At 37.4% G+C, this 25,754-nt stretch overlaps 2 protein-coding genes and 1 long non-coding RNA gene across 3 annotated transcripts; 2 read left to right on the forward strand and 1 right to left on the reverse strand.

The window, feature by feature from the left end:
* The first annotated feature begins 3,613 nt into the window (after positions 1-3,613).
* On the forward strand, positions 3,614-8,758 carry LOC140010502 (uncharacterized). The gene is made up of 5 exons (XR_011817786.1): positions 3,614-4,136; positions 4,859-5,130; positions 6,476-6,554; positions 6,645-7,191; positions 8,063-8,758. It is a non-coding gene; the product is annotated as an uncharacterized lncRNA (long non-coding RNA).
* Positions 8,759-9,496: 738 nt separating this feature from the next.
* On the reverse strand, positions 9,497-18,439 carry LOC140010626 (uncharacterized). Its single transcript, XM_072057930.1, has 9 exons — positions 18,092-18,439; positions 17,669-17,908; positions 17,295-17,581; positions 16,423-16,625; positions 15,936-16,293; positions 15,679-15,815; positions 15,073-15,372; positions 14,927-15,015; positions 9,497-9,589 (listed from the first exon to the last, which is right to left on the reverse strand). Exons 1-9 carry the CDS (start codon positions 18,437-18,439, stop codon positions 9,497-9,499), a joined length of 2,055 nt encoding a protein of 684 aa, XP_071914031.1.
* A 5,573-nt stretch (positions 18,440-24,012) lies between these two features.
* LOC113699790 (uncharacterized) lies at positions 24,013-24,688 on the forward strand. The gene is made up of 2 exons (XM_027220135.1): positions 24,013-24,226; positions 24,330-24,688. Exons 1-2 carry the CDS (start codon positions 24,013-24,015, stop codon positions 24,686-24,688), a joined length of 573 nt encoding a protein of 190 aa, XP_027075936.1.
* The last annotated feature ends 1,066 nt before the right edge of the window (positions 24,689-25,754 follow it).

Raw genomic sequence — 25,754 nt, forward strand, 5'->3', positions numbered from 1 at the left:
TTTTGAAACTACTACAAAAGACGGGCTTAGGGAAGGCCTTCTTTCTTTTCCAATTGGATATTTTATCCCTAATTTTTCCCTTCAAACTTTTAGAATAATTTATTCTTTTTGTTTGGCAACCCATGAAGATCACAAATCCCACGCCAGTGCAAATTTTTTTATTTCTTGTTTCTATTTCAAAAAAAAGAGAAGAAAAGAAGAAAAAGAAACATGAAAAGCAGCAAAAAAAAAGAAGTAAGTGAAAAGAGAAGAAAAGAGAAGCCCAATTAGAATTAAATTGAAGCAAATTTTTAGTTCTTATTAGACCTACACTGGGGTAAATTTTGAAAGATTGCGATCTTAGAGTTATTTCAAACCTATTTCATGATTTATCTTTAACCTTTAACCTTTAACCTTTTCTTCACACCCCACCAAACTCCATTACAAAAGCCCGTTATCGACCTTCCCCTCCTGCAATATTTTTTAAGAAAAAAATTTCTTAATCAATTGGCAAATGAGGTAAGTATATCTTTTTTAAAACTTGTCAAGAGAAGATTGTCTCACTGATACCATTAATTATAAAAAAACATGACTGAATTGATACAATTGGGGTTAATTTCATTCCATGGTCTTATCCCTATCTCAAGGTGAAAACTCGAAAGGGCACCTTTTCTTCAGAAAGATTAAAAAAAAAGAAAAGAAAAAAGATTTTAAAAAAGAAAAAGAAAAACAAAAGAAAAGAAAATTGAAGAAAATTGAAAAAGAAAAAAAAAGGAAGAAAAGGGGGTGGGGTAATTTTAGTGAAAACCCAAAAGAGGACTAAGGTAGTAAAATACAAAAAAAAAAAAAAAATCATGAACTAAAAGTAGGATGCCGAAACTTGAAAAGTTTGTGACTATGTCCATTTAGATTTCTTTTTACACTGTTATTCTTCTATCAGCATTGAGTTCTAGATGAATGAGGGGTTAGATGCGATATTTTTCTTTAAATTTGGTCAGTAGAACCAAATGTCTTGTGGTGCACAGTAAAGCATGGATGTTGGTGTAAGAAAGTTGCAAAAATTCCAAACAGATTGTGAAATTGATTTAAGGGGGCAAGTGCTTGACATTGCAAACCAATGCTTATGTGGTTCTCAAGGTTAACAAGATCACACGGTGGTAGCATTATTTTCATAACAATTGTTTCCTCTTTTTTTTGTAGGTGGGATACGTGATCACTAATTATGCCTGCTTAAAAGGATGAAAAATGCAGCCCTTACTTAGTTAAGCACAATTTACACTGGGGCAAATTTTAAAACGAGTGAACTCCAACAATGTATTTCAAATAGGTTTTGTAAAAAAAAAAAAAATAAATCGAAAGGATAGTGACATGAGTATGCGCTTGTTAAATCCCTTGAAAAAAGAGTTTTCACTTGTATTTTTCAAGTTTCGAAACTTGTCACTTTTGACTTTTTCCAAACAAAAATTGTTTCTTTCATTCTTCTTCTTCTAAAATTTGAAAAATTAAAAGATGGCAAAATTCATCGAGTAAGTCTGTCATTGTATGCATTTTATGTTTATTATATTTGAATAGCAAACATTTCACTCTTCAAGTTTGGCAACCCAGACTTCCATTTTCATTTCTCCCGTGAGTTATCTAGGCTTGGATCTAATTCCACCAGCAATCTAGACCTGCGATACCTTTTTTTTCATTTCTTTTGCTAGTTGTATCTAATCCCACCAGTGATCTAGGCATGAAATTTTTTTTTCATTTCTCCCACTAGTTGCTAGGTTTGGGTCTAATCTCACCAACAATTTAGGTCTGGAGTGCATTTTTATTTCTCTCACTAGTTGTTTGGATTTGGATTCAATCCTATCAGGGATCTAGATTTGGGGTGTTTTATTTCTCCCACTAGTTATTTGGGCTTGACTCTAATCCTACCAGCGATTTAGGCCTATGGTATTTTTTTTCTTCCACTAGTTGTCTGGACTCGAATTCAATCCTACTAGCGATCTAGGTTTGGAGTATTTTATTTCTCCCGCTAATTATTTGGGTTCGAGTCTAATTCCACTGCGATCTAGACTTAGGGTGTTTCATTTCTCCCGTTAGTTATTTGGATTCGAATCTAATACTACCAGTAGTCTAGGTCTGGGGTGGTTTATTTTTCCCACTAGACATCTAGATTTGAGTCTAATCCCACTAGTAATCTACGTTTGAGGTGTATTTTTATTTCTTCTGTTAGTTATTTGGGTTTGCGTCTAATCCCACTAGGTATCTAGGTTTGAAGTGTATTTTTATTTCTCCCGCTAGTTGTTTGGATTCGGATCTAATCCCACCAACTATCTAGATTTGGGGTGTATTTTTATTTCTCCAACTAGTTGTTTGGATTCGGATCTAATGCTACCAGTAACTTAGGCCTAGGGTGTATTTTCATTTATCCTACTAGTTATTTGGATTAGGTCTAATCCCACCACCTATATAGGTTTGGGGTGTATTTTTATTTCTCTTACTAATTGTCTGGGTTTGGATCTAATCCCATCAACTATTTAGATTTAAGGTGTATTTTCATTTCTCCCGCTAGTTGTTTGGTTTTGGGTATAATCTCACCAGCAATTTAGATTTGGAGTGTATTTTCATTTTTCCCGTTAATTATCTGGACTCGAGTCTAATCCCACCAGCAATCTAGACATGGGGTACATTTTCATTCTCCTATTAGACGTTTGGACTCAGATTCAATCCCACCAAACAACTTAGATTCAGGAATCCATTTAATTTACTATAGGCAAGTCTCAACGTCCGCTGCATACCCTTTTATTTCCCTTCTTGGGTATCCATTTTATTTATTGTTGGCGAGTCTAGCATTTGCCACGTACCCTTTTATCTCCATTCTTGTCTATCCATTTAATTTTACTATTGACAAGTCTCAACATTTACCGCGCATCCTTCTATCCCTCCTTCATGGAGTGTAACTGCGTCCCTCTGCAAATCTTTTCCTTATTATGAAAACTTGCTTTTCTTGATTGGTTTGTTTAGTAATTGTATTCTATCACGCATTTTGTGTTTCATGTTTATAAATTTTGAGGGCTCAAAATTCCTTATATCTGGAGAGATCCTTGACGGGATACACATCTATTTCATCATAGTTCATTTATATATGAACTACGTTTGACCTGATTCCCATGGTGGAATACATAGGCAACTCTACACGAGTTCGGTCACATCTTTTGCAATGTCATTGTATCATTTTTTATTCAATAATTTTTAATTGGGCATTTATTTCTTTATTTTAGGTCAGTTGCAGTCAGAAGAGATAGGTAAGCAATTTATTGTCCACATTTTGTTCTTGAATTTCTTCAGAACTCCAGACAAAGAGGGGCAAGTTATAGACACCAAAATTTTGTCAAATTTTAAAATTTTCTTGAATTTTATCTATTTACTGAGTCATTTATTTTCATGCATTATAATGTTTATTTTTTTCTCATTTTTGAAGGTTTTTCTTTAAAAAGAGAAAAAGAAAAAAAAACACTCTCTAATCTTTTTTTCCCAACTAATACACTATTCACCCCACTATACACTCAAAAAAACACAACTCCCCAATCCCTCCATCTCTCAACTCTTTCTTTTCCCTCTCTCATTTTTTGTATAAAAACTTCATTACACTCAAAACACTTGCATACACAACTCCATCTCATTTTCCCTCTTAGATTCTCACACAAAAAGACACAAAACACACACTACACACAACAACTCTCAACAACCTCTCTCCCACACTCTCAGTCCTTTTTTTTTTCTCTCAAGACATAACACCACACTACACACGACACTCTTCCTCTCCCCTATTCCTCTTTTGACTCCCCCCCTCTCTCTCTCTCTCCCTCTCAATTTTACACTCAACCACTACAACAACTACACAATACATTTCTCTCCTCCTCACTTGAGTCTTTCACAAGAAACACAAGCACACATATCACTCCATTTTTCTTTCCTTTCCTCCCTCAGACATAAACACATAGACACACTCTTGCATGGAAAAAATTCTCTCCCTTGACTCTCAATCCCTCTACCTTCCCTCACATGTGAAAAAAAAAAAGAAATGGCAAAATACCAAATGAAGAACGATTGATGTTGCTTTAGTTGCTATGGAAATTGCCATCATTATCACCCTTGATCAAAAAATGGTGACGTTTCCTTAGTTTCCTTTTCTTTTGCTTTTTCTAGTTTTGGAAGTGAACTTCATGCTTGATTGTTTTATGAGTATTTTTCTTGACTATGTGAATTCCTTTTGCCCCTTTTTTTATTTTGTTCAACTTGAAAAATGATCAGTGACTATTGGCAAAAATTTTTTGGGGCTCAAATCTGCCGAAATTTCATGAAATCTGGGAGCCAAAATCATGTCTACCACATGTTTGAAAAAATGTCCAAATGAATAATCGGATTCAAAGAGTAAATTTTGTGTATATATTTTGTTAAAATAAACAATTATAGTGAGTACAAAGCCTGGAAAATATTTTGTTATTCAAAATTTGGAAGTTTTTGAGCCTTAAAAGCAATGAAATAGATTTCTTCATCTGGGGCTATTTTTGCTTTAATTTATCATTTTGCTGTTGTTTTTTTTTCTCAAACTAAGGCTATAATTGTATTATGGAATCCATAACGAGTGTTCTAGATAAATTTTTATCAATTTTGGTGAAAATTTGAGTGATTTTTGAAAAATAAGTGAACTGTTTGGAATGCAGAATTGGTTGGTTATTTCACTATTTAGGAAGTTTGGACTATATAAGATAAAAGTGGGGTTTTTCATCTGCATTTAACCGACATTGGATTCCTATGTGCTGCAGCCTTTTGCACTAAAGTCATACTACACTTCAAATATGTCTGACGTGGCAATAATTTTTCAAAGGCATGCAATAAAGTTACCGTTGGTCTGGAGTAAAGCCATTTACTCCTCAATAGAGCACGACAGGCTTCACGTGCTCCTCTGTGCTTGTCCATATTCGCCATTTTCATCTAGCTCCCACTGGCAAAGAGAGCTGCAATCAGATCCGGCAAACAACCAGTTCAGCTACGATTTGAATTTCCAGCCCGCATTCGTCCAGCCGCGGTTACAATTTCCAACACTCCAGCGGAAGTTGGTTTGAGAACATCCCTCTTTCTCCATATCTACAATGGCAGGTATGTTCCCTTGATTTACCATTAGCTGCAATTTACATTCCTCCTCCTGCATTGATCTCTCTTTCTAGTTCTCCATAGATTTATCAGCTGATTGTCTTCCATCCACACCTAATTTTGTGTTGTGTATGTGTGAAGAGTAGAGATTTTTTTAGTTAGATTAATTTTTTTCAGTTTTAATTGAACACGAATATGAATAGAATGGTGGAATAAAGCTGCTCTGGCATTCCAAATTGGGAGGAAATGAGCATTAAAATATTCTTTCTAATTGTGGATTGCCACCGGAATTTATATAGTAGTAATAAAATGTAAGTAGGGAATTTATTCCTCTTTGTGCCTTTTTTCTGATCATGGATGGAAAAAATTAAATAGGGGAAAACAAAATTTAACCTGAATTTATTAGGAGGATAAGGATGTTAGAAGCTAATTTTGCTTTGAATTATTTCACTTTGAAGTAGGATCTTTATCACCCCTAAAAACAAAAAGAAATGTAGTAAAATATATTCTTGGACGTAAATTAATGTTGGACATAAATTGTTTAATAAAGTTTTACTTGTATCGAATTTGGAAAAATTTCTTTCATTATATTTTTGTTTCTTGGTAATAGTAATGATTAATTGAGCAAAAATCATGAAGAAAAAATTGACGAATATATTGTTGTATAGAAAAGGAACTATTTACCTCTCAATCTTTTAATAGAATCTTGATAGCAAGTAGATCTTTTAATGGAAATTATTTAACCAAAAGATTTAGGTGGTTCACAGCAAATTCACTAGATAATGAAAAATGATGGGTTGCCTAAATTGGAGATAGTAATGATGATGGTGATATGGCCAGTTTCACCAGCATTAGTCCTGTAGCAGAAAGTAGAAACTGCCATGTAGAAAGCCAGATTATATATGTCATGCAGCGCATATGGAAGGTTTTGATAAGGAAGTATGCCATTTTGTCGTGTGTCTTGTAGGGTGTAAAGGTAGTGTTTTCTTTATGAATACATCTCCCATCTAATGTAATAATCACAGATATTTACATGGATAGCCATCTCTGAGAAAGTGCTTACCACAGCCTGCACAGTTCATGAATATATACTTGCATTAACTTTTTTGTTTGTTTTAAGTCTCATTTGATGAGGTCAGATACATGTCAAAGGTCCGAATTATTATCTTGTTCTTTGGAGTTAAAAACCTTTATTATTTGTGTCTGGTAATTTCCAGAATGGTCAGACGCAAGATTTAATTTGTTTCACACTGGCATTTGTGGCTAACATGCTAGGATTGTTTGGATGCAAACTCCCAGGTGCTGTTTGGATGCATATTTTTTCTGATGACTAAATAATTTTACTGTCTAGCTGCTGCCATTACTTGGTTCTGAGGTTGTTCTCTCTTCAGTTATGACTGCTGAGAAGAGGAAGAAGCCTTTTTGCGATTGTATGTCCTTCTTCCATGTGTATCTGTATTAGAAAGTAATTTTCGCAGCATATTAATTGAATCTTACTACTTATTGTTTGAATTTTGAAGCCTCACCTGTTAGCTGTACATCCGATTGCTCCTCCCGTTCGTCAACTGCCTCCAACAACTACATCGACTACCTTTCCATCTACATTGAGGCAAGTGAATTCGTTGAGTTCCTTCTTGACCTATTTTTGCTTTCTCTATTAATCGTCCATTTCTTTTTCCAAAGCACTTCAAACAATTTTTGTAATCTCTGTCCAGCGCTAACTGTTTTTTTCCATCAAACTTAGCAAATGGTTTCTAGGATTCAATGGATCGATGCAATGGACGAAGCTTTCCTCACAGCCTACGTTAGCTGTACGGAAAATAACTGGTGGGACAACAAGAAGTCGCTAGAGACAAACTATGACATGTTGGCAGGCCATTTGGCAAATAATGGCATAATGACTGTCACTGGCCAGCAATTGCAGACCAGATTCTATCACATCAAGAAGAATGGGACTTGTTCTGTAATCTGCGTGGGATATCATCAAAATCAGAGAGCAGGGTTGGGTGGAGTGAGGATAGCTACTGCTTCACTGCTAATGATGAACATTGGGCCAACTTGGTGTAGGTATGGACTTGTCGCTGCCCTCACTTCTTTTAATTGATTTTCGGCAGCCACAATTTGGATTTCTGCTATCTCTGAAGTGCCTTTTATTACTGCATTTTATATATGCCTTTTAAAACTTCTTAAGAAAACTTTTATTGTTCCCTTTTTTCCTTTTCATTGTCCTCATTGAGTGCAGTTGCTTGTGTGGGATGCTTACATTTAAACTTGTATCTGCCTTATGATAAAGCTAGCTTGCACTTGTCCCACTAGAAAATTCAGCACTGCCCTTTGTTTCTTGACCTGATTTTGGTGACCACTTTGTAGGTCACGTTACATAGGGGTATGGGCTGCAAGGTCATTATAGCTCTAGGTTGTAAACTTTAGGAATCAATGCATGAAATTGATGTAGTAGTCCCTTTTGCATGCTGTTTTGTGCAAAATATTACTTGGATTCAAATTGAGAACTATTTAGGATGCTACAAGTGCAATTAACATATTTAAAGTTTTGCAATGTATTTCTTCTCCTTCTTATCACTCTAAACAAGTGGAAAAATCTGGTGTTGTGAAAGGATGCTGTAGCCAGGACACTTTTTGATTTTTGGTCCCAAAATAATTTCTTCTTACTTTAGTATTGCATCTTGCTCCTGCCGAGCTTGGTTCCTTCTCCAATATTTGTCTAGATAACTACTTATGATCTAGGGCCTTCTATATTTCCCAAATTCTGGCCAAAAACTTTTTCTTTCGGTGAAAAATATTCGTAAAGAAATTTTTGTTCCAAGACTCGTACTAACTGAAATGCATATCTACTGCCTCTAATATCTTCTATTTCAGTAGTTAAGTAGTAGTCAGAGCCTCTTTCCTTGATGCTGACTTCAGATTTGCATTTCATTAGACTAATGCCTCGTACACTGAATTCAAAAAAGAGAATTCATGCTACTGGTACGATCGGTTGAGACCAATACTGCTTGGAAGACGCGCCATAGGCAACCGTGCCCAGTCTGCAAGCGAGGTAGTTCCATCGGAACCGCCTCGCCGTGAAAGGGCCAACACTTCTGCTAAAAGCCGGAAGGGAAAAGGTAAAGCCTCTAGCTCGAGGGCTCCTACTCCAGCGAACATACCAGTCCAAGGGGATGATGACGACGTGTACTATGTTCCCCCAGTTCCTAGGGCAGTTGGAGGAAAACGGTCAGCCTCAAGCCTAGGAACTAGCGGTGAACTGGAGGGGACTAGAGGGTCAAAATCGACACGGTCATTTACTGGCCTTGAGGATGCTATAAGCAAGATTAGAAATTACTCCGATTTCGTACTTGAGGACAAACGGAGTAGGATGGAGTTCGAGTCCCTCTACAGTGTAATGCAGTGCCAAGATGAGATCAACATAATGGAGATTCCGAACCTTTGGAGAATACATGCTAATTGTCATTATGCCAATAGTCAAAATGAGGGTGAAAGGATTATTTTCATTAGGGCTTCTGCAGCAGACTGCTACAGCTACATCAAGAACACGTTCTGTGGCCTGCCAATTGTGGATTTTTTCTACTATTAAAATACATTGTGGATGACTATACTTCTAGAATGTGATTGACCATGGATTAGCTGTCTGTTTTTAATTCTTGTTAATTGGTTCCCACATCAAAGGAGGTGGTTTCAAAGATAATAATATACCACGAGTTTTTTCGAGAGCTCTTGGAGCCCAGATCCATTTTCACTTTGATCTACCAAAGAAAGGGGTTAAAGATGTTGTCGAGTGTACTTAATAATGGGGATGTGACCAATTCTTATTCTAGTATTAAGAGCTAAGCAGCACAATAAATTTCCTTGTGGACGAAATTAGGTGCCTTCATTTCTTTTTTTTCACCTCATCTCTGTTTATGGCTTTTAGATCATGACAGTTTTTTAGCACTAGTAAATGATTTAAAGAAAGTTTTCGATTGAACTTAATAGATGTGTGGAGATTCCTCCACCAGTGTAAGGGAATGGCTTTGGTACCTACTGCCAACTTGTAGCTGGGACTTGAGGCCCATAGGACCAAAGTCACCAAACAACCAACCAACCGTAGCTTTCTCATATCTGTATCGATAATGGCAAACTGTGGCATGAAGTGGTGGTCCGATGCACCAAACCTTATGACTCTCTACCAGTTTGACCTCCTCAAATGGAAATGGACCTTCTCAGTTTGCTCGTTTATGTAATAGGTTTTAACATTCATCAATATTTTAAAAGTATATAATTTTGATATGTAAATACAAATTTGTTTTAAATTAATGTAAAACTCGCGATGATATCAAAATTCTGTACTCGCGATGAAATTTTCTCTAGTAATCTTCTATCTAAACACACTCCTTATACCCATAAGGAGGTTGTTCAAGTGTAAAATGTAATGCTTGAGCATGGCAATAATGGCATACTTCTTCAAGAACTACAAAACGATGCTCAAATAATTAGTTCTATGGGGCCAGACTCCCTACCAAGCATATGGTGGAGATAGGTTTTGTACGTTAGTGAGTTTTGCTTTTGCTGGCCAATAGAAGTCTGAAAAAATAGAAATGTGATCAATTGTATGTTTCCACTTGCTATATTCAAGGACTTGTCATGTCTGCCAGTATGTACTAGCACCTATACAGTGTACTACAGGGGCCATAAATTGTGGAAATGCATGTACTAATCTGCATCCCAAGACCTGTAGACCAAATATATCGTACGACCATAAAGATAAAATTGTAGTGGAAGTTCTTATGGTAGTACGATAACCCCAATGCTTCCCAATGCAGATCAGCCATCCACCCCAATAAATATATCGTACTACCATAAGAACTTCACTCCAATTCGCTACTCCACAAAGAAAGAATGAAAACCAGAGACAGAACACCAAGACGAATAGCTGGCCATTTGATGTGAGACGGATCTAGACGAACACCAAGTTGGGATGATTGGCGGAACTTTGACCCTTCTAGAATCACAAGCCACGAACTAAGGAGATTCCTTAACCCAAGACTAGCAAATTTAGTGAACCAAAAGTATAGATAGAAGAACGCCACAATCAAGGAGACTACTTGATTGATAAGTTCGATGAACAACTTGAGATTAATTCTCAAGTATTCAAAGGAAATTCTCTTGAAGCAAGAGAGAGTGAATAAACTCACGAATATTTTTGTAAAAGATCTGAATTCCCCCTTTAATGAATGAAAACCTAGGCTATATATAGCCTTACAAGACTCAAACCCTAGAATGTCCAATGGACGACCTTGCCCTTCATTAATGGTGAAAATATCTAACAACTAATTGACTAAAATTAAGACTCTGAATTCGGCCAAAGTGAAGTGAAAATTGATCGAAATTATTAATGCTAACAAACAACTAATAATGGTAACTAAAACCCTAATTAGCAAGCTAGTGCTCCGTGAACTATTCTTCACTTGGTTCTTCCATTTGAAGGAAAGTGTATAGAGTAGTTTCTCCATTATGTAATCCTTCAATGGTCCTCAAGTCATCACCAATGATGTGAAACCCCGATCTAGACAACCAAAACACCATGGCTTAGGCAGCGGAAATTTGACCCAACTAATCCCTAGAAGTCACGAACAATTTTGATATGATCTCAACCCGTCACTACTCGAATTAACGAACCAAATCAAGGAGATACTCGATTGATATGTTCAGGTGAATAACTTGAGAAGATTCTCAAGTATTCAAAGAGGCTCTCTTGGAAAGAGAAAAGTGAAAACTCACAATTTTATTGATCTTCAAAACTCCCCATGAAGGTCTCTTGCCTTGGCTATATATAGCCATACAACTTGAAAACCTAAAGTAACTTGGGAAAACCCTAACTCAGTTAGGCTAGGCCTTTGGGCCAATTCTACTACTCAAATCCACTATCTAATGGTCAGCTTATAATCGATCCAATGAAGGCTTTTAAGCTGGCCCAACATAACCCAATAAAAGCTAATTAACCAACTTAAGTAATGGTGAGTCTAGACTCTATAATTCGGATCCAACTCAACATGAGGTCTTGGACCAAATTTATTCCTCGCAAATAAAATAGAAATCTGGAAAATAAACTACTAACTATTACTATAAGATTCAATCTCTTGCAGCCCAAAACATGGCCCATAAGCGGCCCATATTTCGTATCATTCTCCTTCTCTTGAAAAAGATTTGTCCTCAAATCGTGTTTGGAAATGAATAGTACTACAAGAATTGGCAGTATGAAACTTCAAATCTCCACATATTGGCTCTCTTAGAATGAATGATACTTGCATACGTCATGATTATTGTAATTCGGTGCACATGTCTCTTGGTCAGCTTGAAAATGCTCACAATCTGCCATGGGAAACTCAAGGCTTGACTCCAACCACTCCAAAGCTCTCTAATCAGTCCTGTGTCATGAATGGTCGAATTTGGACCTACACAATAAATCACACGATTAGCATTTGTAGGTATAAAATCACTTGACAGCTTACCATTCACATTCACAAGATAAGGATCTTCATAGTGATGCTCAATCATGTTAGAAAAGTCTCGGACATGATTGTGCAAAGTTATAAAATTCATTGCAAGTTGTTGTGGGTATGGCCTATCTTGCACAAATGGAACAAGATCGAGATAGGTAGCTTTTGAACCCTCAAATTGAAGAATAAAACCAGGTTGTAAGGAATCAGAATTTGGACCAATGAGGAAAGGATTGTCACCAACAAAATAAGAAGGAAATTTATAACAAGTTTCAAGTGTAGAAACTCCCTTTGAAACTTCATTATTCCTCCCAACAAGCAAATCAGGCTCATGGTTGACGTTGAACATCAGTGGATGACAAAGAGAGACAACACTTAAGGTGCAAACTCCATGAAAAGTTTGATATTCACCAATGGATTTAGGCATAGAACATGCCAAGATCAACTCAATTTTTCCTTGCTTAACCTGCATAAAAGTAGAAACACTAAATAAAGTAGAGTCAAGATCGTTAGAAAAAATATATGATCTCACATCCTTTCTCACAATCAGCTTACTCTTAGAATTTTTAATCTCTTTTTCATGCTCAGTAACTGACCTTTTCCCCTCATTATTCTCAACCTCTTTCTCCTTTTCAACTCCCTCGAATTTTACCTCTTCAGTCACAATTCTCTCCTCCAGCTCTTTCTTCATACTATAACGCTCATGCTCACTCTTCATGTATGCTAGATCAATACAAAGTTGCTTAGAGTTAAGCGACACAAGCCTGGTACGACGGCCATTAAATGTGAAGGAATACTTATTAGTATATCCATCATATTTGACTTCTCGATTAAACATCCACCATTGTCCCAACAGCACATGCGTCACTTGAATGGGAACCACATCACACAACACCTCATCCACGTATTGACCAATACGAAAAGGAACAAGTGTGTGCTTAGTAATCCAAATATCACCACTATCACTTTGCAACTTGTAAGGTCGAAGATGATCAATGGTTGGAAGATTCAATTTCTCAACCAAGACAGTACTTGCGAGATTAACTTCACAACCCTTATCAATAGCTAAGCTGCAAACTTTATCCTTGATATGGCAACGTGTATAAAACCAATCATTTTTTTGAGCTTTGATGATTTCCAATTGCTCAGTTATCTCACGCAATGCCACAGTATTTACTCCTTTAGGCACAAGATGGTGAAGCTCCAGTTGAGCATTCGTTTGTCTCATACTTTTATTACCTGTAAAACTCAACAAAAATTAGTAGAACAGTCCTCACTCGCTCCCTTACGTGTTTCCACTCGCACTCGTGTATATGGATGTCACTCTAATGGACTTACCAAATACCTTTACCTGTTGGGTTTGGTAGTTGAGAAATGCTGCTCAAGTCCAACAACCGTTACCAATCTTTCCACAAGTGAAATCACAAGAATGTAGGAGAAAATGTAGGAAAGTGTTTCTAGAATCTAGGAAGAATATAGGAGAGTTTCCTAAAGTGGATGAGAGAATATAGGAAAGGTCCTAAAAATGGATGAGAGAATTTTAGGAGTTTCCTAAAAAATGGATGAGAGAATTTAGGAAAGTTTCAAAAAAAAAAATGGATGAGAGAGTTTAGGAAAATTTCCTAAAAAATGGATGAGAGAATATAGGAAAGTTTCCAAAAAAAAAAATGGATGAGAGAGTTTAGGAAAGTTTCCTAAAAAGGTAGGAGAGAAAGTGTCCAAGTGAGTACAAAGAGTTATCCAAGTGCTTTACTTAGTTTCCTAATTGATTTTGGAAACAAGTTAGTTTTTGGAAACCCTTTGAAAATCCTTTTCCTCTTGAACAACTTTTGGTAACCTTCTTGAAACAACTTTTGGTAATCTTCTTGAAACAACTTTTGGTAACCTTCTTGAAACAACCTTTGGTAATCTTCTTGAAACAACTTTTGGTAACTTCCAAATTCTACTCCAAGAAAGATTGCACAAATCAGATTTGGTTTCCTATTCAAAACAATTCGGTTGCCACTTTCTTTCCTTTCCTTTTTTTTTTCTTGCCAACCGATTCCTCTTTTCTTTCTTTTTCTTTTCGTTTTTGTTTTCTGTTTTTTTTTTACTACAACTATCGACCACGACACAAAACAAGGAAGTCCACAAATAATAACTACCAAGAACTCCAAGATCTTTCAAGAATTTTCAAGGAAGTTGTCAGGAACTTCAGAAATTTCAAGATTGTGATCAAGAATGCAAGAAGCTCAAGATTATTGTAAGTTCTCTTTAAGATTCACAAAATTCCAACAAGTTTTGCCAAAATTCAGATTTGAAAACCAAATAAACAAGTTGGATAACACAAACAACAAGGCTGGACAGATTTGTATTCGGTGAACAGTAACGATGAACAGTGTCAGTGAACAGTACGATGAACAGTACCGGTGAACAGTACCGCTACAGTAGCGATGAACAGTCCGATGCTACAGTACTTTTTTTTTTTTTTTGAATTGACACACAAACTGATTTGAAACAAGAGTATGTGACTCGAAACACAAAAGAAAAGAAGGATATAACCTGGTGGTTGTCGACTAGCTCTGATTACCAACTGATGTGAAACCCCGATCTAGACAATCAAAACACCATGGCTTAGGCAGCGAAAATTTGACCCAACTAATCCCTAGAAGTCACGAACAATTTTGATATGATCTCAACCCGTCACTACTCGAATTAACGAACCAAATCAAGGAGATACTCAATTGATATGTTCAGGTGAATAACTTGAGAAGATTCTCAAGTATTCAAAGAGGCTCTCTTGGAAAGAGAAAAGTGAAAACTCACAATTTTATTGATCTTCAAAACTCCCCATGAAGGTCTCTTGCCTTGGCTATATATAGCCATACAACTTGAAAACCTAAAGTAACTTGGGAAAACCCTAACTCAGTTAGGCTAGGCCTTTGGGCCAATTCTACTACTCAAATCCACTATCTAATGGTCAGCTTATAATCGATCCAATGAAGGCTTTTAAGCTGGCCCAACATAACCCAATAAAAGCTAATTAACCAACTTAAGTAATGGTGAGCCTAGACTCTATAATTCGGATCCAACTCAACATGAGGTCTTGGACCGAATTTATTCCTCGCAAATAAAATAGAAATCTGGAAAATAAACTACTAACTATTACTATAAGATTCAATCTCTTGCAGCCCAAAACATGGCCCATAAGCGGCCCATATTTCGTATCAACCAACTCGTTCTTGAATCGTGCAAACAAGAACTTGAAGTGATTCTTGAATTCTCCTAGCACGCGTTCTTGTAATTGGACCACTGGGTATTTGCATGACCTGAGCACTAGAAGTTTGAGCAGCCTTGAGCCCCTCCTCATTAGTCCCCTCATCTTGAAGGTGATTTGTCCTCAAATCAAACTCATCGTCTGCATGAAAAGGACTCAAGTCAGATACATTAAAAGTAGCATGTACCCCATACTCACCTGGAAGTTCAAGTTTGTAGGCATTGTCATTTATACGCTCCAGGACTTGGAATGGACCATCTCCTCGTGGAAGTAGCTTACTACGCCTTTTGACTGGGAACCTCTCTTTGCGCATGTGTATCCATACCCAATCGCCAGGCTCAAAGACCATCTTGCGGCGCCCCTTGTTGGCACTTTGGATGTATTGAAGTGTACGCTTCTCGATGTTGGCTCGCACCTTAGTGTGTAACTCACGTACATATGCAGCTTTGTTCTTACCATCCAAGTTAACTCTCTCATGAACAGGTAAAGGAGTTAAATCTAAAGGTGTGAGAGGATTAAAACCATACACAATTTCAAACGGCGAATAATGTGTAGCAGAATGAACAGTGCGATTGTATGCAAATTCCACATGTGGTAAGCAATCTTCCCAAGATTTAATGTTCCTTTTTATAATTGCGCGCAACAGGGTAGATAAAGTCCTATTAACCACTTCGGTTTGACCATCAGTTTGTAGGTGGCTAGAAGTAGAAAATAGCAATTTAGTACCTAGTTTACACCACAAAGTTTTCCAAAAATAGCTAAGGAATTTGGCATCCCTATCAGAAACAATAGTGCGTGGCATGCCATGTAATCTAACTATCTCACGAAAGAATAAATCTGCAACATGCTTAGCATCATCTGTTTTAAGACAAGGAATAAAATGGGCTATTTTGGAGAAGTGGTCAACTACCACATAGATTGAAACATGTCCTTTTCTAGTCCTAGGTAGTCCAAGCACAAAATCCATTGACAGATCAACCCATGGTTCATGTAGAATTGGCAAAGGTGTATAGAGACCATAAGGGTGTACCTTTGATTTGGTTTGGTGACAGGTCACACACCTTTCAATGTGTCGTTTTACGTCACTCCTCATGCGTGGCCAGAAGAAATGTTCTTGGAGAATTATTAAGGTCTTGGCAATGCCAAAGTGTCCCATTAGTCCTCCTCCATGAGCTTCTCTCACTAGGAGTGTGCGCATAGAGCTCTTGGGAATGCAAAGCTTGTTCTTGTAGTATAAGAACCCCTGAGAGATGAAATAGTGCTTACGAGAGTGTCGTGGCAAGGAGACAAAAATCTCACCAAAATCTGAGTCAGCTGCATAAAAATCTTTAAGGAATTCAAAACCAAGCAACTTAGCATCTAATGTAGTGATAAGTGCATACCTTTGTGAGAGTGCATCAGCCACTACATTCGTCTTACCTGTCTTGTATTTGATCACAAAGGTAAAACTGTCAATGAAGGTAATCCATCTTGCATGTCACTTACTCAACTTGTCTTGGGACTTGATATGCTTGAGCGACTCATGATCGGTGTGCAAGACAAACTCACGAGGGCGAAGGTAATGTTGCCATGTTTGTAGGGCTCGCACTAAGGCCATGAGTTCCTTATCATAGGTTGAGTAGTTTAGAGCAGCTCCATTTAACTTCTCGCTAAAGTAGGCAACCGGGCGGCCCTCTTGAAGTAAAACAACTCCAATACCTATACCAGAAGCATCACACTCTACTTCAAAAGCTTTGTCAAGATTAGGTAAACTAAGAACAGGTGCATGTGTGAGCATGTGTTTAAGTAATTGGAAAGACTTAGCTTGCTCCTCTCCCCAATGAAATTGCACATCTTTCTTGATAATTGATGTAAGTGGTGCAGCTATTGTGCTAAAATCCTTGACAAAATGCCTATAGAAGCTTGCCAAGCCATGGAAACTTCTCACCTCACTTACATTGGTAGGGGTTGGCCATTCACTAATAGCCTTCACCTTTTCTTGATCAACATGAATTCCCTGCTCACTAACAACATATCCTAGGAAAACCAATTGATTTGTGCAAAAGGTACACTTCTTAAGATTAGCGTAGAGGCTTGCCTTGCGAAGTGCATCGAGGACCATTTGTAAATGCACAACATGCTCATCTAGAGTCTTACTATAGATCAAAATGTCATCAAAGTAAACGACCACAAATTTACCAATGAAAGAGCGTAAAACATGATTCATGAGTCTCATAAAAGTACTTGGTGCATTGGTTAGCCCAAAAGGCATGACCAACCACTCAAAAAGTCCATGTTTTGTTTTAAATGCAGTTTTCCATTCATCTCCTTCTTTCATGCGAATTTGATGGTAACCACTTTTCAAATCAATCTTAGTAAAAATGATAGCACCATGTAATTCATCAAGCATGTCATCCAAACGAGGTATGGGATGGCGGTACTTTACCGTTATGGCATTAGCCCTACAATCAGTGCACATTCTCCATCCTCCATCTTTCTTCGGAACAAGTAGAACTGGTACAGCACAAGGGCTTAGACTCTCTTGAATCCAACCCTTACTAAGCAACTCCTCAACTTGTCGTTGTTGCTCCTTGGTTTCCTCAGGATTGGTCCTATATGGTGCCTTGTTTGGAAGGGAAGAGCCAGGAATGAAATCAATTTGATGTTCAATTCCCCTTAATGGAGGCAAACCATTAGGTATATCCTCAGGAAAGACGTCTTGATACTCCTGTAAGAGGTTAGTAATAACACTAGGCAAAGAAGCATCAAGAGCATTAGTGAGTAAGGATTCCTTGCCAAATAAAATAAATAAAACCTGATTAGAATGCACGGCCTTTCTCACATCTTTCACCTTGGCAAGCATGCTGGGTTTTCTCTCCTGTGTGGGCTCGAATACCGAATGAGAGTGATCCAACTTGCTTGAAGAAGGATCGGCCAACACTAATTTCTTAGCTTTGGCGTTGTCCTTCTTGGTGGTAGCATGCAAGTCATACTCTTTTTGTAGACTAACTTGATCCTCATGTACTTGTTGAGGTGTAAGAGGTGCAAGTGTAATCTTTTTACAATTATGCATAAAAGAGTATTTGTTCAAGAAACCATCAAAAGTGACTCTTTTGTCAAATTGCCAAGGACGCCCTAAGAGTATATGTGCAGCTTGCATTGGTAATACATCACACATAACATCATCTTCATACCTACCAATGCGAAAAGTAACCAAAACTTGTTTATGAACACGTACCTCTCCACTGTTGTTTAACCACTGAAGCTTGTAGGAACGGGGGTGCTCACTAGTTGGCAAGTTTAGTTTCTCCACCATCAATGCACTAGCAACATTAGTGCAACTTCCGGGGTCAATCACCAAGCTGCATACCTTGTTGGTCACATGGCACCTAGTGTAAAAGATGTTGTCACGTTGAAGCTCATCTTTACTAGCTTGAGTAGCTAGCGCCCTTCTTGCTACCAATCCAACTTTGTCTTGAGTTGGAACTTCCTCTATTTCATCTTCCTCTTCAACCAAGGGAGGCATGTCTTTGTAATCCTTCTCTTCATCATCAGTGACAATGTCTCCATATGGTAGGACAAGCATGGTCCTTGGGTTTGGACATTGGCTTGCAATATGTCCAACTCCTTGACACCTCCAACATTTGGTGTCACGATTCCTAGGTTTTGAAGTTTCAATTGTTGGCTTTGAAACAACCTTGGAGTCGGTTTTGGTAACAGGTGGCCGCGAGCTTGACCCTTGATCTTGCTTCGGCTTTGGAGGGTTTCAAGCATTCGAACCTCTCTCTTCCCTTCTAGACTGGAATGGTCGAGTAAATGTTTGTGGATGAGGGTTATAATTTCTGGTTGTACCCCTCCTCTTGAGCCTTTGCTCAATCTTGATAGCCTTTTCCACCATATCTTCTATCTCCACATAGTATTGAAGCTCCAGTTGATCGGCTATTTCAGCCCTCAGACCATTGAGAAACCTTGCCATTGTAGCCTCTCTATCTTCTTGAATATCAGCTCTCAACATGGAGATTTCCATGTCCTTGTAGTAGTCCTCAACTGAGCGTTGACCTTGCGTCAAGGTTTGAAGTTTTTGGTACAAGTCTCTATGGTAGTGACTTGGTACAAATCGCTTCTTCATAAGTCTCTTGAGCTCAGTCCAAGTGGTTATAGGTGGTTCACCACACCTTCTCCTGCTTGTAGCCACTTGTTCCCACCAAACTATGGCATAGTCGGTGAATTCTACTACAGCAAGTCTCAATTTTTGTGCATCGGTGTAGTCATTACAATCGAATACTAGCTCTACTCGACTCTCCCATTCAAGGTATGTATCCGGATCAGATTTGCCTTGGAAAGGAGGAATCTTCATCTTAATCCCTTTGATTGCATCACCAATTGCTCTTGTGTTTCTCTTCGGTCTCCCTTGCCCGTATGCCTCACGGTCCGAATCGGCATTGGAGTCACTAGACTCCTCCAGGGTGGATTTTCCCCTAGATTTCCTAGAAGAAACCCTAGATGAACTTAGTTGATCAATCTGCTCATGGATCGTTTCCAATCTTTGGTCAAATCTCCTCTGCATTTCCTTCCACATAGCATCCATTTTAAGTGATAACTGAGCAATGGTAAGGTCATTTTCCTGAGACATGGTGAAACCTGCAAAACTTGACAAATTGTTAGTAGAAAATGCCTCACTCGCTCCCTTAAGTGTTGCACTCCTCTCGTGTTTTCACTCAAGTGTTTATGTCCCTCTAATGCACTCACCAATTCACTCCTCAAGTCTCTCGATCGTTTCCTTTGAAGAAATCAAAAATTATCTCAAAAAAAAATTCAGTCAAACTTTAACCAATTAGCTCCCAAATCAAAGGACAAGAGTAGAACGGAAAACTCAATGGCGGATTTGGTAAGAAATGGAACAAGGAAAATTGATGTACAAAAAAATGCCCAAGTACAATGATGGAGTTTCCCAAGTGTTTTACTTAATTTCCTAATTGATTTTTTTGGAAACAAGTTAGGTGTTGTACTTATTTGGAAAATTTCCTTAAAGTCGTCTAGCCAAATCAGAATTGTTACCAAAAGATACCAGATTTCCTTTCTCTTTAACCTTCCTAAAGTCGGCTGCTAACCAAGTGCCAAACAGTTTTTTTTGGCAGTTTCCTATTCTAACCGAAACTATCCTCTGAAAATTCTAGAATTCCCTCTTCTTAAATCCCTCTCAAAGTCGGCTAGAGCTTCCTAAAAATTTTCCAGAATCAAGAGCCTCTTCTTAAAGCCAAGCCTGCCCCCCAAAATTTTCATCCCTTACTCTCCCTCAAGAACAAACAATTCGGCCCCCTCCTCTTTGCTCCACACAAGGACAGTTTCGACGCTTGGTTCTAAATAATGGTTTCACAAGTTGATACAAGCGACGTCACTCAAGAATTCCCCAAGCGGCCTGCTCAGGAAATTCCCAAGAGGTTTACTCTTAAGCCAAGGAAGCCCCGTATGGATGCAAGGATGTACAAGAAACTTTTTGTACGAAGAGAGGTGCAAATCTTCAAGAATCAAGATGGTCAAGATCCTCACAAGTCTCAACGGGTGATACAAGTGATCAAGGCTCAAGGTGCTCAACATTTCCAAGAAGAAATTGGTCAAAATTTTTAAACCCTTCCTTTGCCTTAAATTTCTGTTTTTGCGGATCAAATTCAAGGAACAAAGTGTAGCAAATCAGGTCAAGTTCCTTCTTTTCTTTCTTGTTCGGCCTTGTCCTAGCCGATTGTGTGTTTCCTTTCTTTTTTTCTTTTTTTTTTTACTCTACGAACACACAATTACTCGGCTGTTTTTGGGTAAAATTCCAGAATTTAATGTCACTCCAATGTTCTCCTTCAATCCTCCAATAACTATCAAGACATGTATCAAAATTTTTGAGACTTCAAGATTAGTTTCAAGAAACTCAAGAATCCCTAGATTATTGTAGTCCCTCTTCAAGATTCCAACCCAAACAAGTTTAACCACAAAAATCAGTTTAGAAAATTAATGAAAACAACTTGGTGGAATAAACTAAAGTTTGGACAGATTTGGCAAGAAACTTGCGCTCAAGGAAACCCTAATTGCAAGTGAAAACCCTAGCCGTCGCAAATAATTTTTTTTTTTTGTACTAACCAGATTATCCAAAGACAACCACGGCTAAGCTTGGAGGCAGATTCCAAGGAAATTCACGCAACAAAATAACGCACGAAGTGTACAAGAATCAAAAGAGAAAAAATTCAATAAACGATGCAACAAGGAAACAAATAAGATGCGGCTGTTTTCTTTTTTTTTTTTGTAATTGTCACACGGATTGACACGACCAGATTTGAAGAAAATACTAGAAAACTTACGAAGAAAAGAAAAGGAGAAAAACAAAGAACCTCAACGGGATATACTTGATGTCATCGACTAGCTCTTGATACCAACTGATGTGAGACGGATCTAGACGAACACCAAGTTGGGATGATTGGCGGAACTTTGACCCTTCTAGAATCACAAGCCACGAACTAAGGAGATTCCTTAACCCAAGACTAGCAAATTTAGTGAACCAAAGTATAGATAGAAGAACGCCACAATCAAGGAGACTACTTGATTGATAAGTTCGATGAACAACTTGAGATTAATTCTCAAGTATTCAAAGGAAATTCTCTTGAGGCAAGAGAGAGTGAATAAACTCACGAATATTTTTGTAAAAGATCTGAATTCCCCCTTTAATGAATGAAAACCTAGGCTATATATAGTCTTACAAGACTCAAGCCCTAGAATGTCCAATGGACGACCTTGCCCTTCATTAAGGGTGAAAATATCTAACAACTAATTGACTAAAATTAAGACTCTGAATTCGGCCAAAGTGAAGTGAAAATTGACCGAAATTATTAATGCTAACAAACAACTAATAATGGTAACTAAAACCCTAATTAGCAAGCTAGTGCTCCGTGAACTAGTCTTCACTTGGTTCTTCCATTTGAAGGAAAGTGTATAGAGTAGTTTCTCCATTATGTAATCCTTCAATGGTCCTCAAGTCATCACCAACTCGTTTTTGAATCATGCAAACAAGAGCTTGAAGTGATTCTTGAATTCTCCTAGCACGCGCTCTTGTAATTGGACCACTGGGTATTTGCATGACTTGAGCACTAGAAGTTTGAGCAGCCTTGAGCCCCTCCTCATTACCATTTCTCCTCCCAAAGTAGTGTTACAGTTGATTGTGTACATGGTACCTGTGTGGGCAGAGAGTGTGGCAAATCGTAAACTACATGGTGTACCAGTGGAGGCGAGGTAAGTAGTAGCGGTCTCTTTGTAATATTGCAATCTAAATTCAATTTCTGTGGTTATTTGGTTCTTGTATGGAAACTATTTATACTCTCATTTAATGCATTATACGTGTATCGCATAAAAGTCATTCATATTTTCATGTTCAAAGTGATATTTCATTTTGAGGTAGTACGAATTAAAGTGGAAGTTAGAAGTTAAAGTGATATTCATATTGAGATATTTCTTTTTGAGGTAGTACGAATCAAACTTTTAATTGGGTTGTCTTTTGCATGTTCAATCTAAAGTAGTAATAAATTCTAACAACTTTCACAGAAGAGAAAAAGGAAAAAAAAAAAGGACTCTCATCATTTGCTCATTAAAGAATTGATTTATCTTTCCTGAATGGAATTTTCCCATTTGGTTGTACGTTTGAACCCACTTGGTTGGAAAATGAAGAAGCATGATACAGCATTAGACTAGAAATCTTTTAAGAACTAACTAGAAGTAAAATTGCGAAGATGAACTGATGTCATCACGGGCTCCATATTGCTTACGTGCTGAAATGGAGTATTATCTCATCCTGCTGAAATTTTAACGAACTGACTTGAAATAACTCATCCCCCACCCCCTCCCAACATAAATTTTATAAAATTCTCTAGTCCCTATTGTCCCGTGCACAATGTAATACAATTATAGAGTTGTTTTTAAAAAATTTTGGACGTACTTAAAATCAGTTAAGAGGTTATTTCGAGGACAAATTATTCTTAAATCAGTTTCTAAACTTAAGGAGAAAGACAGAGCCTTCCGCGCATAGATTATTTGAGTAATTATATAGAACAATTATTGGCCCACTTTTTGAACTTGAATATTATTTCAAATTTATTTGAAAGAATTTCACTTCCAATGTTAATCAGAATATGACCTTCTTGAAAGCTGATTAAAAATGTTAGAAAAAGAAAAATTTTTCCTTGGTGAGGTTGGTTGGAAAGAATTGTCACAGTAATGAATTATCATCCTTGTGATATAAAGGTCATATTGCTAACGTATCTTTAATTCCATAAAGCTACTTTCGTTTTCATAATTGGTGTGAAAGGATGATGAAGACTCTGATGGGACATTTATGTACAATTTCATACTTTAAGTTAAAGACATTTTATGTCTAGTATATACATTTTATATATGTATACAAACACATATATAAACAAATTTATGAAATTAGATGTACACACATGAACACACTTATGTAAAAATATATACAGATATATACTCAATTATCATAGCTTGGAACAACCGCCGTGGTGCTAGGGGACGCAATTCGGACCTCATGAGGCAAGATGAGGAAGATGAGGCCTTACTTCTTATGAGTGCGTCGTTAATGTTAATGCATCCGTCTCTTGCACACGTAACCAACAATCAACCACTTCCGCAACATGATGGTTCATTCACCAATAGACAATGGGTGGAGCGATTACTCTACGGTCATCATAGACGATCAAGAGACAACATGCGTATCACGGTTGATAATTCTTGCAACTGTCCGATATCCTTGTCTAGAGATAGAACGTTTCACACAACTACCAACAGCGTGTGCCCATACAGGAGGCGTTAGCTATGACTTTAATGTTGGTGAGCCACAAGCATACGCACCGTGTGTTGGGGACTATTTTTGATCGATCCATCGAGACGATTAACCGAAATATAAAAAAGGTGCTCCGAGGCCTATGTCTATTTGCAGCTGAAATAATACGACTGAGTGACCAGACTGCAATTCATCCACGAATTGCAAACTCAACTAATTTTTATCCATGGTTCAAGGTAATGTGTAAAGAAGAGTGTTTTTTGGCTCGATGTAATAAGTTAATTCAAAACAGATGATTATATGTTTTGCATGAATATTAGGATATCGTAGGAGCGATGGATGGCAACCACATCCATGCTTGTCCTCCGACAGGCGAGCAAATGGCATATACAAAACGGCACGGGTTTAAATCACAGAATATTCTGGCAGTGTGTGACCATGACATGCACTTCATCTATGTGTATGCTGGATGGAAGGGAAGTGCACATGACGCGCAAGTATTAGGGTCAGCATTAGCATATCCGTCGGATTTTCCACTGCCGCAACCTGGTAGTTGATGGTCCAAATTTTTCAAATCAATAAATGCCATGCTTTAAATGCTAAACTCTTGCTTTTTATCGCGTTTATTAACTATACCAACTTTTTCAATTAGGCCAATACTACTTAGTTGATGCGGCATATAGGAATGTTCCTGGCTTCATGCCCCCGTATAAGAATGTGGGCCCCGAATCTCCGGCAAAGACCTTGTTCAATACTCGACATTCGCAGCTTTGCAATGTCATTGAGCGCATATTCGGTGTGCTGAAGAAAAGATTCAAATTTTTAAAAGGTCCGATAGATAATTTCTACATGAGCACTCAAATAACCATAGTCATTGCTTATTGTACGTTGCACAGCTTTTTAAGGTTGCACCAACCGGAAGATGCCCATTTTCAACGGTTCGAATCAAAAGACGTGCACTTAAATGAAGAGCCAGAAGTAGCAGGCCAGTACCTCAGCCGTTCGCATTGAACGTATCTCCTGCAGAGCTGGTGGAATGGAAGGCTAAACGAGACTACATAGCGACTCAAATGTACGCAGCACGGGGGCGACGACGCCGTTAGGTGTTCATCAAATTAACCGATTTGTAATTGTCTGTAAAAGTACAATCCATGTTTGGAGTGTACTTAAAATGGCCTTTTGTTCCAACTTCTAAATTAATCTATACGGTCTGTGTATTAAGTATGCATTGGTTTAGTCTAAACTTACTACAAAGTCAAAGTCAAAATTTTTGAAGTCAAAGTCAATTGATTACATTCAATAATGAGCACCTGTCCAAACGCTAATTTACACGATTTATTTACTATCCAAACGCCTATTTCAAATTTACGCAATCTTAAATAGTAAGGTAAAAATAATCCCAAATAATTTACTGTCCAAACACTCCCAATACTTGACTGCATTTTGCCATTTTTTTTTACCTTTTTGGTTCATTTTTTACAATAAATAAGTTCTAAAATGAATTCTACGGGAAAAATTGAATAGGAAGGTGTATTTTGGTGAATTTTTGTGACTGGCGGTCGACGGTGGTCCAACAGCAGTACCACTGTTGACATCTGCCATGGTCGCCAACAGGAAGTTTAGTTTGGTCGAAGATGAGTGTAGACACCAAATTTTGAATAATTTGTATGTGGCATCTATTTCATGATTTTCATTTTAGATTGCTTGCATTTTAGTTCGTTATTGTGTGTTTTGCACTTTTAGTTGTTATGTTATTTTAGTTTTATTCATTTTTGCCTTGTTAGTTTGTTTCATTTGCTATTTGTCAGTTTAATTTTATTCACTTTTTAGTTTTAGTTTTTAGTTTTTAGCTTTTTTAAAGTTTAGCGTAGAGTTTTCTTGAAAAGATGGAAAAAGAAAGGAAAAAGGAAAATTTGTTCACAAAAATATGTTTATTTCTTTCTTTTGGCATTTTAGTTATTTTTATTAAGTTATTTTGAGAAAAGAAAAAAGAAAAGAAAAAAAAGGAAAAATGAAGAAAATTCGAAAAATGGACATTTTTGTTGTTTTTATTTGTTTAGTTTGTTTTTTTTTTATT

The sequence above is a fragment of the Coffea arabica genome, chromosome 7c (genome assembly GCF_036785885.1).
Source record: "Coffea arabica cultivar ET-39 chromosome 7c, Coffea Arabica ET-39 HiFi, whole genome shotgun sequence".
Classification (NCBI taxonomy): domain Eukaryota; kingdom Viridiplantae; phylum Streptophyta; class Magnoliopsida; order Gentianales; family Rubiaceae; genus Coffea; species Coffea arabica.

Bases quoted from the DNA above. Each gene is read 5' to 3' on its own strand.
- LOC140010626 (XM_072057930.1), bottom strand. From the start codon at position 18,439: ATGCTTGTCCTACCATATGGAGACATTGTCACTGATGATGAAGAGAAG. The intron at 16,294-16,422 runs GTGAGTTTGTCT...AATACAAGACAG, and splicing joins GCAACATTACCTTCGCCCTC to GTAAGACGAATGTAGTGGCT. The intron at 9,590-14,926 runs GTCATGCAAATA...ATCGTTTTGTAG, and splicing joins CTCAAACTTCTAGTGCTCAG to TTCTTGAAGAAGTATGCCAT.
- LOC113699790 (XM_027220135.1), top strand. From the start codon at position 24,013: ATGGATGGCAACCACATCCATGCTTGTCCTCCGACAGGCGAGCAAATG. The intron at 24,227-24,329 runs GTAGTTGATGGT...TTTTTCAATTAG, and splicing joins TTTTCCACTGCCGCAACCTG to GCCAATACTACTTAGTTGAT.